Raw genomic sequence first — 15,320 nt, forward strand, 5'->3', positions numbered from 1 at the left:
ATCTATTGCTGCTGTTTGAGTTGGTCATCTTCTAGTCTTTCATCAGTGGACACAGGATGCTGTCCATGGGGCGCTGTTGGCTGGATGTTTTTGGTTGGTGGACTATTCTCAGTCCAGCAGTGACAGTGGGGTGTTTAAAAACTCCATCAGCGCTGCTGTGTCTTATCCACTTATACCAGCACAACAGCATGAAAGGGGGCTAACAAAGCATGCAGAGAAATACGTAGATGGACTACAGTCAATAATTGTAGTACTAGAAAGTGCTTCTATATAGTAAGCGGAGCTGATAACATGGAAAGTGAGTGCAGAAACAAGGAGGTGGTTTTAATGTTATGGAACACCTGTTTTGAACAATTTTGCTTGTAATTATTTCAATTAACCAGTCATTGATTAAGACCTTTAGTTACTGTTTACATAAAAAATGAGAATGAATATCTGAGTAAAAAAACATATGATTTGACTTTGACTGTGCCTTTGACTGTGGAATTAATTATTGGTGTTGGACAGGCTGGTCAGAAACTGGGATTTAGGGAATTTCATGCACAACAGTATCTAAAGTTTTTACAGAGAATTGTGTGCAAAATGAGAAAAAACATCCTGCAGTTCAGTGGACATAAATGTCTATGAATGAAATAGGTCAAAGGAAAATGCCAGACTGCTTTTGACATCACATTTGGTTATTAAGTCTTAAGCCAAAAAAAATGCAACACATCAAAGGCACATGGGTTACAACAGATAACCAAACCTGGTTTAATGTTTGTCAGCTAAAAATGTAAAGCTACAGTGGGCACAGGCTTAGCAAAACTAGATAGTTAAATGTATTGAAAATATTGCCTGGTCTAGTCAATCTTAAATTCTGCTGAGACATGAAGATTTTGGGCTGGTGGGGGTGTTGTAAAAACCTGTTGTGCCTCTTAATACTTAATTAACTATTGATGTGCCTGTCTAAGCATTGTTGCTCACCATGGTCATCGTTTTAACAATCTTGTAATGCTATATTCATCATCATAATGTGCCATTTCACAAAGCACAGACCATCTCAAGACATTTGACTTTAATTTTGAGGAAAAAACAAAACAGACTGAAGTTGTAATATGGCATGGATGCATGCTGAAGTCTTGCATCTGTAATATTGGCCAGCATCTTGTAGAAAATAAGGAAGTAAGGCCAGCGGTAAACTTGTCAACAAATGCCATTATTAAAGATCTTTCTCTGGCTTCAGCATTATTATTAAATTAGCAGTTAATAAGGCACAAATAATTAAAGGTACAGACATCTTTAGTTCCATGTTCCTGTCAGACCATAAATGGTTTGGCAGGTGGGCATAATACTGTAATCTGTGTCCCAGTCTTTCTTTACAGCAGGTGGGTTTATTACTAAGGTATTATGAAATAGTGCAACATCTAAATGCAGTGCTCATATTTGTGTCAATATTGTATTGTCTGGCTTTAGATATGCCCAATAGCTTTGTCTGCAGCTGTAAATGCTCAGTAAGAATAATAGTAATAATAATGAGAGTAATACGTATATATTGGGGACAATAAGGTAACTTATAATACAGATGTTGGTGTACCAGTAAAGTGTATTATAGATATACTCTGAAGTATAATGCTCAATGTGCTGGAACATTATTGCTTAATTCTGTTGGTAGTAGTTTTTTTTAAGTTTTTTTTAGGTTTTTAGGCCTGTTATGTAATTTGGATAAGTGTAAGAAATGTGCATGCAGGCACACATGTAGCTGTGTTGGATCTTTGCTTGGCAGAATTGTGACTAAATCTTAATTCTCACATTGTTAGCAGTCAGCTGGTAATAAAAAGATAGTGCTGTTTATCTCTAATTGGTCAATTGGTTAATAAGACTAACTTAGCTGTAGTACTTCTGCTGTGTTGCTTTGGTGTTATTAGTGTTGCTGTGGTTGACTAAGATAATTTAAACTAACCCCTTTAGTACATGTTTTGTGAGTTATTAGCAAGGCTGAGCATGCAGCCATACTTTTCAGCTTTGTTTAAACTATCCTTTATTTTTCTACGCATTCAGATGAGTTGACTTCCAGGACCTTCCAAACGACCAGTATGTCTTTCTTTCCTACTGTATGTGTGCGCTACTTTACATACCTTCCACTTAGGTACTATCTTTCCCTTTAAATCCTCAAGATGGCCATTTCAGAAGAGTACATATACATATAATACATGTATACATAGGTCATAGCTGTTTACAAAACTACAGAACACTGTAGCATGTTTTCTGTGCCGCACTACTGCCTGAAAAGAAGTTTAATGTCTGGTGGTATGAAACAAATCTTACACTGTACCTCCTAACATCTGTCTTAGTTGATGACAGCCTGGGCTTCCTGCCAACATTTGGTCCATGTTATGTTAACATGTATGGAAGTCCTAGAGAATTCACAACCTTCTCTGACCCCCATGAGGTTCTGAACCTTGGCAAGGTAAAGTGGATACATTTCTACTTACATTAAATAACATGAATGTCAGTTTTTGTCTGGTGTGCAGTTTTGGTGATTGTGTGTGCTGTAGGGTGAGGGTGTAGCATATCGTGGCCGTTTGCTCTTGGAGCTTACCACTAAGCTGTGTGAAAAAGTGGAGCAGAAAATTGAAGACATCTACCCAGATGACCTGTTAGTGGTAGAGGTGAGATGTTTACTGTATTGTAAAACTACAGCTGTTACTCAAATATATTACATTTTCTTTAAGCAAGTAAGATATTTTTAAAAGAAGTAAAAGGCTACAGTTACTAACTATTAAATCTTCACCTCAGTAAACCCCCCCCCCCCCAAAAAAAAAGAACTGCTTAAATTCTTAGAAGCACTAGCACTTACAAATGCCATATATATAAAAAAATACATTATGAAAAAAACTATTAAACTCTACACTGTCATAGTCACACAAACACTCAAACCACTATACACACAAGTAAAGAAAGCAAATCAACCCCCTACTTTGTTTAAATCTACTACAGTATTATTCAGCCATGATAATAGCCATTGCAGCTGACATGGCATTAAGAATTAAACAAAGTTTTCCCCACATGCTACTGTATCACCTCCAGATTGGTCTACTGTGATTAAAGCCCTGCCATGTATTGGGGCCCTGTCGAGGGTGGTCCTGCCTTGCGTCCAGTGTTTTCCCAGTTAATTTGGACCCACCATGACCCTCATCAAAATAAAGTATTATTAAATAATAAAAAATTGGAAAATAATTGCCTTAGGAAAGACTTGAACCCTCTGAATAAACATCTTCAAGATGATGTGTAGGAGCACATTGAGCTTTGTGTGTTTGTGACCCCTCTCTGTGCCACGGTGGCTTGGTGGGTAGCACTGTCATCTCACAGCAAGAAGGGTCCTGGATTTGATTCCCAGGTGGAGCACTCCGGGTCCCTTCTGTGTGGAGTCTGCATGTTTCTTCCCATCTGTGTGGGTTTCCTCTGGAAGCTTCGGTTTCCTCCCACAGTCCAAAGACGTGCAAGTGAGGTTAATTGGAGATACAAAATTGTCCATGACTGTGTTCGATATAACCTTGTGAACTAATGAATCTTGTGTATTGAGTAACTACCTTTTCTGTCATGAATGTAACCAAAGTGTGTAAAACAGGACATTAAAATCCTAATAAAGAAACAAACAAATTATTAAATAATTAAAAATTTAAAACTTAATTGCCATAGGAAAGACTTCAACCCTGTTTAAACATCTACAAACAGATATTTTCACTTTATTGAAGTGATAGAAAAGATGTATAGTGCATAGTAAAGAGTGCATTGAGCTTTGTGCATCTGTGTCGCCTTACAACAAAAAGATCCTGGGTTCGATTCCCAAGAGGAGCAGTCCAGGTCCTTTCTGTGTGGAGTTTGCATGTTCTCCCCATCTGTGTGGATTTCCTCCGGGAGCTCTGGTTCCCTCCCACAGTCCAAAGACATGCAAGACATGTGAACTGGAGATACAAAATTGTCCATGACTGTGTTTGACATTAAACTTAAACTGATGAATCTTGTGTAACTAGTGACTACCTGTCCTGTCCTGAATGTTACAAAGTGTGTAAAACATGATGTTAAAATCCTAATAAATAAATATATAAAAACTGTGCTCCTCTCACTAATACCACTAATTGTTTGGGAATTGTATATCTTCAAATAGGATATATACATCTTTTAAACAAGCCCTACTTCTAAGCTTAACAAATTTTGGAACAACATCAGCAATTTGTCAGAGCATCCACACCTTTTTGTGGTGTATCTTATATGTTTCTGTTTTGCTTCTTTGCAGAAATTCATGCGAAAGAGAAAGTATTCGCTGTTTGCTGCTTTTTACTCTGCCACCCTCCTTCAGGATGTGGATGATGCCATCCAGTTTGAGGTCAGCATCGGAAACTATGGCAACAAGTTTGACTACTCTTGTCTGCCCCTTGCCTCTACCACACAGTACAGCTGTGCTGTTTTTGATGGTGAGAAACGAAGTCACAAAGTCTTAGCAACAACACAAAGTGGTGACTGGTAACTATTTATTGCTTAAACCCTAAGTCTTTCTTTAAATGGTTTTAATAGGTTGTCAATACTATTACCTGCCTTGGGGGAATGTAAAGCCTGTGGTGGTGCTTTCGTCAGAGTGGGAGGACATCAGCCCCCGTATAGAGGCCCTTAACATGCTGGTCAGCATCAAGGAGCGCCTAGTAAGACTCAAACCAATCAAATATTTGATACATGAAATATGTCAAATGGCCCTAGGTTAAAATCATATACTCTCACATTTGTTTTAGGACACAAACCTGAAACGGGTGCAGCAGTCACTCCAAGCAGGAGGTGACCAAGATGAGCTGGAGGAAAGGGTGGTACAGCTGCTTGACGATATAATTGCAGACTGCAGGTAAAACTCAGATATTTTTGTCACATACAGCAGGATAAAAATGTCAACATCAAAAAGGGGCAAACCATCAAGAACTTCTTTTTAGGTGAAACCAGTACTTGTTGTTCATTCATCATTTGTTGACAGTGGCAGGAATTAGTCAAAACAAGCAGACAGGTTTATTACAGACAAACCTATAGTCAGAGCACAATGTTTAAGCAAGTTTACAATTGGAAACTTAAAGCAGCATGAAAAAGGAACAATAAATTAGTCTTTTTAAGCACTATTATAATAATAATACAAAATTTATCAGGCCATGATGAGGGACAGGTATGAACAATAAGCAAAAAACCAAAAACAGAATGTGAGCAAGGTTGAAGAATAAAAGACTAGACATACATGACACACAGACCTAAAGAGAACCATGTGCACAAGTTACAAATGTAAAGCTCCTAATACAGTGCTTGATTTGTTGGTTGTTGGAGATGCTGAGCTACAGATGTTGGTATAGCATTCTTGCTATACTGATGTCTTTTTTTCGAATTAAGTTAAATGTTTTCATTTAATATTATTACATACAGCCCAGTTTAACTGTTCAAAAAAAATCTGTAACTACGGACAACACTAAAGGCACTAAAGGAGAGACCAAGAATAAGATGGATTGACGTTAGGGTGTGGATTTCTATAACTGAGGCTAGTCTGCTACAAGCAACACGAGAGGGCTTTGAGAATAGCAGACCCATCTGTGCAGCCAACCGTTGTAAAGCGATCATGGCATAGTGACATGACATGAAAAACATCTTTATTTGTTGCAATACTGAGCCAGTTACACTGTAGCAGTGGTTTCAGTAGTATAGCAGTGGAGTCAGGACCTTATCTTCTAGAATGCATCATGGTAACGTTGGCAACATGCCCCATGTGCTAGCTCATTTGAGAGATTACTAAGGTGAATGCATTAAAGTGTACACAAAAGATCTCACAAACCAGATAGAGATAAATTAAGCATTAAAAAAAGCAAGTGGTACGTCTTAATGTGATACTTATGCCAATGATGTCTCACTAGTAACAGTCCACAGAGATATGGAGGGAATTTCATGCTGCATTTGGTGCCTATACATTCTTGAGTACCAATTGTTTTTTTTTAATTCTCTTAAAATTTTTCTGGTTTTATATGGATTACATGGAAAACGTTATTCGTCTATACTAATTTCTTAAAGCAGTTAACCTCTGAATTTCAGATGTGTGTTAGTGGTGCGTAACTGAAATGTTGTGTTTCAGTGAAGACCTGCCTGAGCTGGATAGCTGGTTGTGTGCAACTTCACTAGATAAATCCTTGCGACGTTTGCGTAAGGTAAACTTAAAGCAGATTGAGCAGGCTGCCCTGTCGCTTAAACATGGCCCAGAGACAGAGCTGAGCACAGTGATGGAACAGGCTGAGGACTGGGCCATGAGACTGCAGTCACTCGCTGAGGAGGTAAGAATTCACATGAACAAGTCATTTACTACAGGGTTTTTCAAAGCCAAAAAAAAAAAATTATTAAATTAAATGTTAACAGGCATATAAAAAAAGAAACACAAACAAAAAAAAAGAAACACAGGCTTTATGTTACACCTGTAATCCACAGTGGGACCAGATTGTCATTATTTTAATTTATTAAGTATATTTAGTTTTGATAAATTTGATGTGTTGCCTGGGTTGTGGTAAAAATCATGGAGAACATGTAGGTCGATTGGGGCCATGATTTGCCATTAGAACTACTATTTTGGCTATACTATTATTTTCGACTTTCTTTCCTTATTTTGGTGCAAAACCACAATCATAGAAAAATAATATTTGTTTTATCAACAACACCTGTCATTACTTCTATGTTTTTGACATGTTTGTTTCTTTCTTTCTAAGCCCCAAAATTGCCTGCCAGACATTGTAATCTGGATGCTTCAGGGAGACAAACGAGTGGCTTACCACAGAATTCCAGCCCATGAGATTCTCTTCTCTCAGGGCTACTGTGGCAAACACTGTGGTCAGCTTCAGACCATCTTAATGAAGGTATGTACACTTCAGAATTACCAGTAAAACCAATGAAATACACTTAATTGAATGCGGTAATTACGGTTAACGTGTTGGTGTGTAATAATAACTGATCACATTGGTAATGTTATTGTGTGTTTGTGTGTAGTGTCCTCAGGGTGGCAGAAACGACTCCAAAATCCCAGCACAGCTTAGAGTTAAAGTATGGTTCGGTCTGACTGCAGATGTCAAGCACTTCAACCAGTTTTCAGAGGGCAAACTCTCAGTTTTTGCAGAAACAGTAAGCAGTTTTGTGTTATATTTAACAGCTGTCTATTGTGCTAAACCACCACTGCTGAGATCTGGGTTCAAATCTCGGAGGTGGTATCTGCTGACCGGGCGTCTACACAGGCATGATTGGCTATGTCTAGGATAGATGAAGCCCTTTGATGGAGCACCCTGTCCTGGGTGTTTCTGCTTTGTGCACTGTGTTTCCTGGTAAAACTGGACCTGTCACAGCTTTTACCAGGACAAAGTGATTAATGAAAAGATGATAAAAAATGTAAACCCTACATTGTTGGTGCTGTGCAGCTCCAAGAACCCAGATTTTCAGCTTTGGGTAGTGTGTAGACTGACATGTCTATGTGGGTTTTCTACTGGTACCTACAATTGTACATTTAAAAATGAATTTTAGCCAACTTATTGCAAAATAGTGAAAGTAAGTAACTACTAAAATATATCTAGAGCTTGGGTAAATTTCTCTAAGGGTGGCACAATGGCTCAGTGGGTAGCACTGTCACCTCACAGACCCCTGGGTTTGATTCCCAGATAGAGCGGTCTGGGTACTTTCTGTGTGTAGTTTGCATGTTCTTTTCGTGTCAGCGTGGCTTTTTTCCGGAAGCTCAGATTTCCTCCCACAGTCCAAGTGAAGTAAATTGGAGATACAAAATTGTCCATGACTGTGTTTGACATTAGACTTGAACTGATGAATCTTGTGTAAGCAGTGATTACCTTTAAATCCTAATAAATAGGTAGTGAGGGAACCTTATGGACCTGGATTTAACCATTTAATATAAGGTTTGTAAAGTTCCTCCAGTATCTGCATGATTTTTCAGGGTTCTTCTGACCTGACCAGATATATATGTTTATGTTTACTGGTTCATATTTTCATAATACTGTAATTTGATGTGTTTCTTGCAGTATGAAAACCAAACTAAACTTGCACTGGTGGGAAACTGGGGCACAACTGGACTAAGCTACCCCAAGTTCAGTGACATCACTGGTAGAGTAAAATTGCCCAAAGACAGCTTTAAACCATCTCCAGGCTGGACCTGGGCTGGTGACTGGTATATCAACCCAGAGAAAACGTAAGTTTTACAATATGTTTGCTTCTGTTTTAATATAATAATGATCCTACTGACAAAAACACATGGTCTCATTACCTTTTGTTTTAACTTGATTAAGTAACATATTACAAATCCAGCTTTTGTAATCACATTACTGACTTAATGACAAGTTATTTTCTCGAGCTCAATTTATATTTTCAAGCAAACAGCAGTCTACAATATACTATATGAAATGACTGCTATATAGAATCTTAAGATTACTTTTTGTGTATATACTGGTTATTCAACACATCATCGACCTGCCTTTTTATCATCAAATAATATGTAGTAAGAGTAAGAGAAGGTAATTGATAGTGCAGTGAATTTTTGTATTGGATTACTTTAAGGTACTACCCATTTCTGTATATTTGTTCTAAATATATTGTATATTTGCACTAAAAGTACTAAAGGACTGTAAAAAACTAAAACAGTTCATTAAATGCAAATGTGTATGAGGTTAATGGATAGTGTAGTACATTTTTGTAGTGGATTACTTTAAGTTACTAGCCAGTTCTGTATATTTGTTCTCCCAGACTTGCCTTTTGACATGCATCATTTTTTTATTGTAAATTAAAAACACCTTAATTTTATAAATCTCAGCTACAGTTTACTGTGCAGATTCTGTTCATCCCAATGTTTTCATGTTACCCAGCCTGCTGTACGATGCGGATGCTGGCCATATGACTTTCATGGAGGAAGTGTTTGAAAATCAGATGCGGCTGCCGGGTGGACAATGGATTGGTATGCCAGAAGGCTACACAGATGTGGTGAGCATGTGATGTGACTGATGTTATATTTTATGTTTTGTTATTGTTTGTGTAGTATGTCAGCCAGTAAAGGAGATTGACTTGCTGTTCTCTGTTTGTCCACCGTGGAGCAGAATGGAGAAAAAGCAGTGCCTAAGGATGATATCGAGTGTCCTCCAGGATGGGTTTGGAAAGATGAGGAATGGAGTAAAGATCTTAAACGGGCTGTGGACGATCAAGGTATGTTAAGTGAAGGGTTTACAGATTGAGTATTGTATAGCTTGAGTATTGGAACAGTAGATAAAATAAAATCCTTATCTCTAGCCAGGAAAATGACACCTTGAATATTTCCACTTGATATTAGTAGAGCATTTCTGGATGTCAGAGTATTTTTTTATTGGGATTTGTGGTTTTTTACTATAATCCTGAGACAATGTTATTATAGTCATCACAAAATCATGTTGTTTTTAATGCAATGCCACCAGAGATCTTTTAAAAATCTAATTATCTGTAGTAATTCCCTGCAATTATTTTTTTTTCATTTTCATCAATTGCTGTATTCTGATCAGTCACAGTGGGTCTGTTTTTAGGGTACAACACTGGTTGCATGGAAAGAACACCTTCCCCCAACCAATCAAGTCTGTGTGTGACATGCAGCCAATCTTGCACATCTCTGAGAAAATATACTGTTTTTAAACTGTTCATCTAGTCCCTACTGCTTTTTATTTAAAGTAATGCACCTAGACCTATTCTTTTAAACAACTGAGACTTTCACTAATGCTATATGTATACCCAATTATAACAAAGGCACATGTCTATTTGTGTCATTATTTTACATTTGGTGAAATGCAATAAAACAAGAATTTGTTTGTTAATTCTTTCAAATCTTTATTTAAATGACAAAAGTACAAAGAAATGACTTTTAATGTTTTGCCAGACAAGCTTGATTGCATTTCTTTAATATAACCAGTTATTTAAATTTTAATAAAATGGTTATCAGTAACTTTCAAGTTACACACACACACACACACACACACACACACACACACTCATCTACATATACAGTGTATCACAAAAGTGAGTACACCCCTCACATTTCTGCAAATATTTCATTATATCTTTTCATGGGACAACACTATAGACATGAAACTTGGATATAACTTAGAGTAGTCAGTGTACAGCTTGTATAGCAGTGTAGATTTACTGTCTTCTGAAAATAACTCAACACACAGCCATTAATGTCTAAATGGCTGGCAACATAAGTGAGTACACCCCACAGTGAACATGTCCAAATTGTGCCCAAAGTGTCAATATTTTGTAACCCCACCATTATTATCCAGCACTGCCTTAACTCTCCTGGGCATGGAATTCACCAGAGCTGCACAGGTTGCTACTGGAATCCTCTTCCACTCCTCCATGATGACATCACGGAGCTGGTGGATGTTAGACACCTTGAACTCCTCCACCTTCCACTTGAGGATGCGCCACAGGTGCTCAATTGGGTTTAGTCCATCACCTTTACTTTCAGCTTCCTCAGCAAGGCAGTTGTCATCTTGGAGGTTGTGTTTGGGGTCGTTATCCTGTTGGAAAACTGCCATGAGGCCCAGTTTTCGAAGGGAGGGGATCATGCTCTGTTTCAGAATGTCACAGTACATGTTGGAATTCATGTTTCCCTCAATGAACTGCAGCTCCCCAGTGCCAGCAACACTCATGCAGCCCAAGACCATGATGCTACCACCACCATGCTTGACTGTAGGCAAGATACAGTTGTCTTGGTACTTCTCACCTGGGCGCCGCCACACATGCTGGACACCATCTGAGCCAAACAAGTTTATCTTGGTCTCGTCAGACCACAGGGCATTCCAGTAATCCATGTTCTTGGACTGCTTGTTTTCAGCAAACTGTTTGCGGGCTTTCTTGTGCGTCAGCTTCCTTCTGGGATGACGACCATGCAGACCGAGTTGATGCAGTGTGCGGCGTATGGTCTGAGCACTGACAGGCTGACCTCCCATGTCTTCAACCTCTGCAGCAATGCTGGCAGCACTCATGTGTCTATTTTTTAAAGCCAACCTCTGGATATGACGCCGAACACGTGGACTCAACTTCTTTGGTCGACCCTGGCGAAGCCTGTTCCGAGTGGAACCTGTCCTGGAAAACCGCTGTATGACCTTGGCCACCATGCTGTAGCTCAGTTTCAGGGTGTTAGCAATCTTCTTATAGCCCAGGCCATCTTTGTGGAGAGCAACAATTCTATTTCTCACATCCTCAGAGAGTTCTTTGCCATGAGGTGCCATGTTGAATATCCAGTGGCCAGTATGAGAGAATTGTACCCAAAACACCAAATTTAACAGCCCTGCTCCCCATTTACACCTGGGACCTTGACACATGACACCAGGGAGGGACAACGACACATTTGGGCACAATTTGGACATGTTCACTGTGGGGTGTACTCACTTATGTTGCCAGCTATTTAGACATTAATGGCTGTGTGTTGAGTTATTTTCAGAAGACAGGAAATCTACACTGCTATACAAGCTGTACACTGACTACTCTAAGTCATATCCAAGTTTCATGTCTATAGTGTTGTCTCATGAAAAGATATAATGAAATATTTGCAGAAATGTGAGGGGTGTACTTACTTTTGTGATACACTGTATATATACTGTATATATATATATATACATATGTGGGTGCAATGCAGAAACACACCCCAGATGCTGATCCATTGTGGGGCCTAATATATAATTTTTTAACATATAAGTATGTAGTATCATATGTTTATTACCAACTTTCCCAGAAGTAAAAGTTCTGGAAAATACATTGAACAAATCACTGTTTTCTCTTTTTATTTGTGTCTGACCTACTGTCTTTTAAAATGTGATTTTATTAATAATTTGTTGTGTAAAAATAATATAATATTGTTTTCTCTTGTAAACCGTCCCTTTAATTCCTAGTTAGTGTTTATGATTAACAAAAGCTGGTGAGTTTTGTGACTATTAGCTAGCTAACCATTAAAAAATACACAGAACAGTGGTGTAGGTAGGGAAACTCACATTATCTGGAATCTGCTGGAGAATGTGTGGCACTGTTTGACTTACAGTGCCATGTAAGGAAGAAGTCCTGCCCCTGCTTTTTTATTTGAGGTTTAGCTTTAAGCCCCCTGCATGGCAGCCTGCAAACACTGTCCATGTTAGCTTGCTTGACTGGGCAGTTTAACCCATGTTTCAGTAACTTCTTATTCATTACAAACCTTGGCATGAGGTGACAGTTTGGGTTTTCCTTGCAGCTTTGTCAAGACACCTCTGTACTCTATAATCCTATGAAATATGTGTACAGTGTGCAAACATAAACAGTGATGGTTATAGGTGATGAGGCTCAATAAACCAAATTCTTTATTACTATAACCTTTAGGGTGGGAGTATGGCATTACCATCCCTCCTGACCGTCGGCCCAAGTCTTGGGTGCCATCTGAGAAAATGTACCACACCAATTGCAGGCGTCGCTGGATCCGCCTTCGCCGGAGAGACCTGCAGAAAATGGAGGCTCTAAGAAAGGTATAACTTCTCTAACTCCATCAATCCTGGTCATATGGTTTTAATCTTTTTTTCTTTGTATTGGAAACCAGATAAATATATCTATGCTACACTTTATAGTCTGCTTGATGCTCCATATTGCTGTCTTGAGTTTGAAGGGGGGGATCCTGGGAAATGTCTGTGTGGTGAGACAGTGAGTGGAGCTCTGCAGAGTATTTGGCAGATGAAAGTAGGGTTCATCTGGGTTGTGAATGGGGGTTGAGAGGAGACCTAATCAATCACTGCATCTGACACTAATCTGAAATTGATCCCATGTCTCTAATCTATGAGTCTTATTCCTTTTTGGCAAGAAATCCATGGCTCATCCAAATTTAGCGTCTTACCACAAATATTTCTAATGTTCATCATCTGTGCAGGATCGTGTGTGATGTGTGCATGGGAAGGACAAAGAAAATGACTCTATTTGATAAAGACCCATAGATAACTCAGTGTTTTTAATTTTCAGTGAGACAAAAAAGCTAATAGATATAAGAAGTACAGTGCAAACCACTTTAAGACAGTAAAAGAAAGTGAACGAAGGAAAGAAAATGTAAATGGTGTAGAATAGATTACCCCTCATACTAAATTTCTCCTCATGGTGGTGCTCTGAGAACACACATCTACATAATTTCTTTTTCCTAGCTCGTTTGATTTAACACTCCTGACTGTGTGTGTTTTTGACCTCCAACAGCAGCGTCCAGATGAGTCTGAGAGGGAGGGTTGGGAGTATGCCTCTCTGTTCGGATGGAAGTTCCACCTTAAGCAGAAGAAGACCGATTCATTCAGGCGTCGACGTTGGCGTTGCCGCATGGAGCCTCTGGAAAAGACTGGACCTGCTGCCATCTTTGCCCTGGAGTGCTCACTGGTAATTTACAGTTTACAAGGTTGTAATAGAAGGGCCAACAGGCATGGTATAGTCTGAAAGATATTAAACTGAATAAGTACAGTCAAAGATAATGATGTGTTCCCTAAAAAGTGTCCACATGGATGAGGTAGAGCTGTAAAATATTACACTTGTTTGATAGGTGAATAGCAGGGACACATGTATATGCAGAGGATGTAATCACCTACTATCCAGACTTAATTTATTCTGGAGATGACCTGTGTGATGGCCTCTATCCTATTTTCTACCATTTTCTCCCAATTTAGCATAGTCAATTTGTCTTCCGCTGCTGGGGGATCCCTGATTACAGTCGAGGTGGGTATATTGCTGCTCACGCCTCCTCCGACCCACATGCAGCCCTTAGCGGAACCCTTTTTCACCCATGCATTCTACACAGGCGCCTCTCTATCTGCCAATCAGGGTCCTTACAAAGCGTTTGAAGACCCCACCCGCATAGTCCGGTCATCCCGCCCTAGCAGAACCGTGTCTGCTCCAGGCACTGCCAATTATGCCCGCTAGATGGCGTCCAGCCGACCGGTGGTGTGCTAGTGGAAGCAAGTCTTTTAATGTCAAACACAGTCATGGACTATTTTGTATCTCCAACTCACCTCACTTGCGTGTCTTTGGACTGTGGGAGAAAACCGGAGATCCTGGAGGAAACCCACACAGACACAGGAGAACATGCAAACTCCACACAAAAAGGACTTTGACCGCTCCACCTGGAAATTGAACCCAGGACCTTCTTGCTGTGAGGTGACAGTGCTACCCACCCTGCCACCCTTAGTATAGGATGTACCAGAATGGCTTTAAACACAAGTAAATTTAAAATAGCCAAAAAATAAAGTGCTTTATAAATTGTATATACAGTGGGGGATTGACTGTGATCTTGTATTTCTTCGATTTTCGAATGATCGCACCAACAGTGGTCTCTTTCTCACCAAGCTTCTTGCTGATGGTCTTGTAGCCCATTCCAGCCTTGTGCATGTCTACAATCTTGTCCCTGACGTCCTTTGATAGCTCTTTGGTCTTGCCCATGGTGGTCGAGAGATTTGAACGGAAGAAACTGATTCTGTGACAGGAGTCTTTTATACAGGGACAGGACTAATTTGTGTGCCTCATGGGCACATAACCGGTCTGTGGGGGTCAGAATTCTTGCTGGTTGGTAGGGGATCAAATACTTATTTCCCTTAATTAAATACAAATTAATTTATAACTTTTATTTAATGTTTTTTTTCTGGATTTTTTGTTGATATTCTGTCTCTCTCTGTTAAAATAAACCTTCCATAAAAATTATAGACTGTTCAAGTCTTTGTAAGGGGGTAAACTTACAAAATCAGCAGGGGATCAAATACTTATTTCCCCCACTGTAAGTGATACAGCATTCAAACTACTGACACAATGAAGCATGTCATCATTTTATTATTAATTAATTAGCAAACAATTTTCTAAAAGTATTTCTGATAAAAACAGTAATAACTTCATTAAAAGGTAAAGGTAACAGAACATTAATTAGCTGGTAATATTTGTAATTTGCGGTTGTATTCTCCATTTACAATTTACATTTACATTTTACATTTTCTGCATTTAGCGGACGCTCTTATCCAGAGCGACTTACAGAAGTGCTTCCATAGTAAACATTTCATTTCTCAAGTTTTAGTAAACAACAGTAAAAGAACACAAACCTGCTGAAACCTGTTAAGTGTTTTTTTTATTTTATTTTATTTTTTTTTGGAAATGGAAAATTTTTTTTAGTAAATAGGTACAAGTCAGCTTAAGTGTTTAGTAAAAAGGTGGGTTTTTAATAGTTTTTTAAAGACAGCAAGAGACTCAGATGTTCGGACAGACAGAGGAAGTTCATTCCACCACTTGGGTGC

The 15,320-nt window shown here is 38.9% G+C and overlaps 1 protein-coding gene across 3 annotated transcripts in view; it reads left to right on the forward strand.

Moving 5' to 3' along the window:
• Positions 1-15,320, forward strand: part of dysf (dysferlin, limb girdle muscular dystrophy 2B (autosomal recessive)) — a 130,326-nt gene that overhangs the window by 36,356 nt on the left and 78,650 nt on the right. For 2 of the 3 annotated variants that reach the window (XM_062994181.1, XM_062994180.1), the window contains exons 17-30: positions 2,038-2,070; positions 2,331-2,446; positions 2,535-2,648; positions 4,277-4,454; positions 4,555-4,679; positions 4,767-4,873; positions 6,131-6,326; positions 6,753-6,899; positions 7,030-7,161; positions 8,061-8,227; positions 8,898-9,012; positions 9,126-9,231; positions 12,403-12,545; positions 13,255-13,428. In XM_062994181.1, the coding sequence (XP_062850251.1) occupies positions 2,038-2,070; positions 2,331-2,446; positions 2,535-2,648; positions 4,277-4,454; positions 4,555-4,679; positions 4,767-4,873; positions 6,131-6,326; positions 6,753-6,899; positions 7,030-7,161; positions 8,061-8,227; positions 8,898-9,012; positions 9,126-9,231; positions 12,403-12,545; positions 13,255-13,428 (1,853 nt within the window). The remainder of the gene's footprint in view (positions 1-2,037; positions 2,071-2,330; positions 2,447-2,534; positions 2,649-4,276; positions 4,455-4,554; positions 4,680-4,766; positions 4,874-6,130; positions 6,327-6,752; positions 6,900-7,029; positions 7,162-8,060; positions 8,228-8,897; positions 9,013-9,125; positions 9,232-12,402; positions 12,546-13,254; positions 13,429-15,320) is intronic. The other variant, XM_062994182.1, reaches the window with a different exon arrangement.

The sequence above is a fragment of the Trichomycterus rosablanca genome, chromosome 4, assembly GCF_030014385.1.
Source record: "Trichomycterus rosablanca isolate fTriRos1 chromosome 4, fTriRos1.hap1, whole genome shotgun sequence".
Taxonomy (NCBI): Eukaryota; Metazoa; Chordata; class Actinopteri; order Siluriformes; family Trichomycteridae; genus Trichomycterus; species Trichomycterus rosablanca.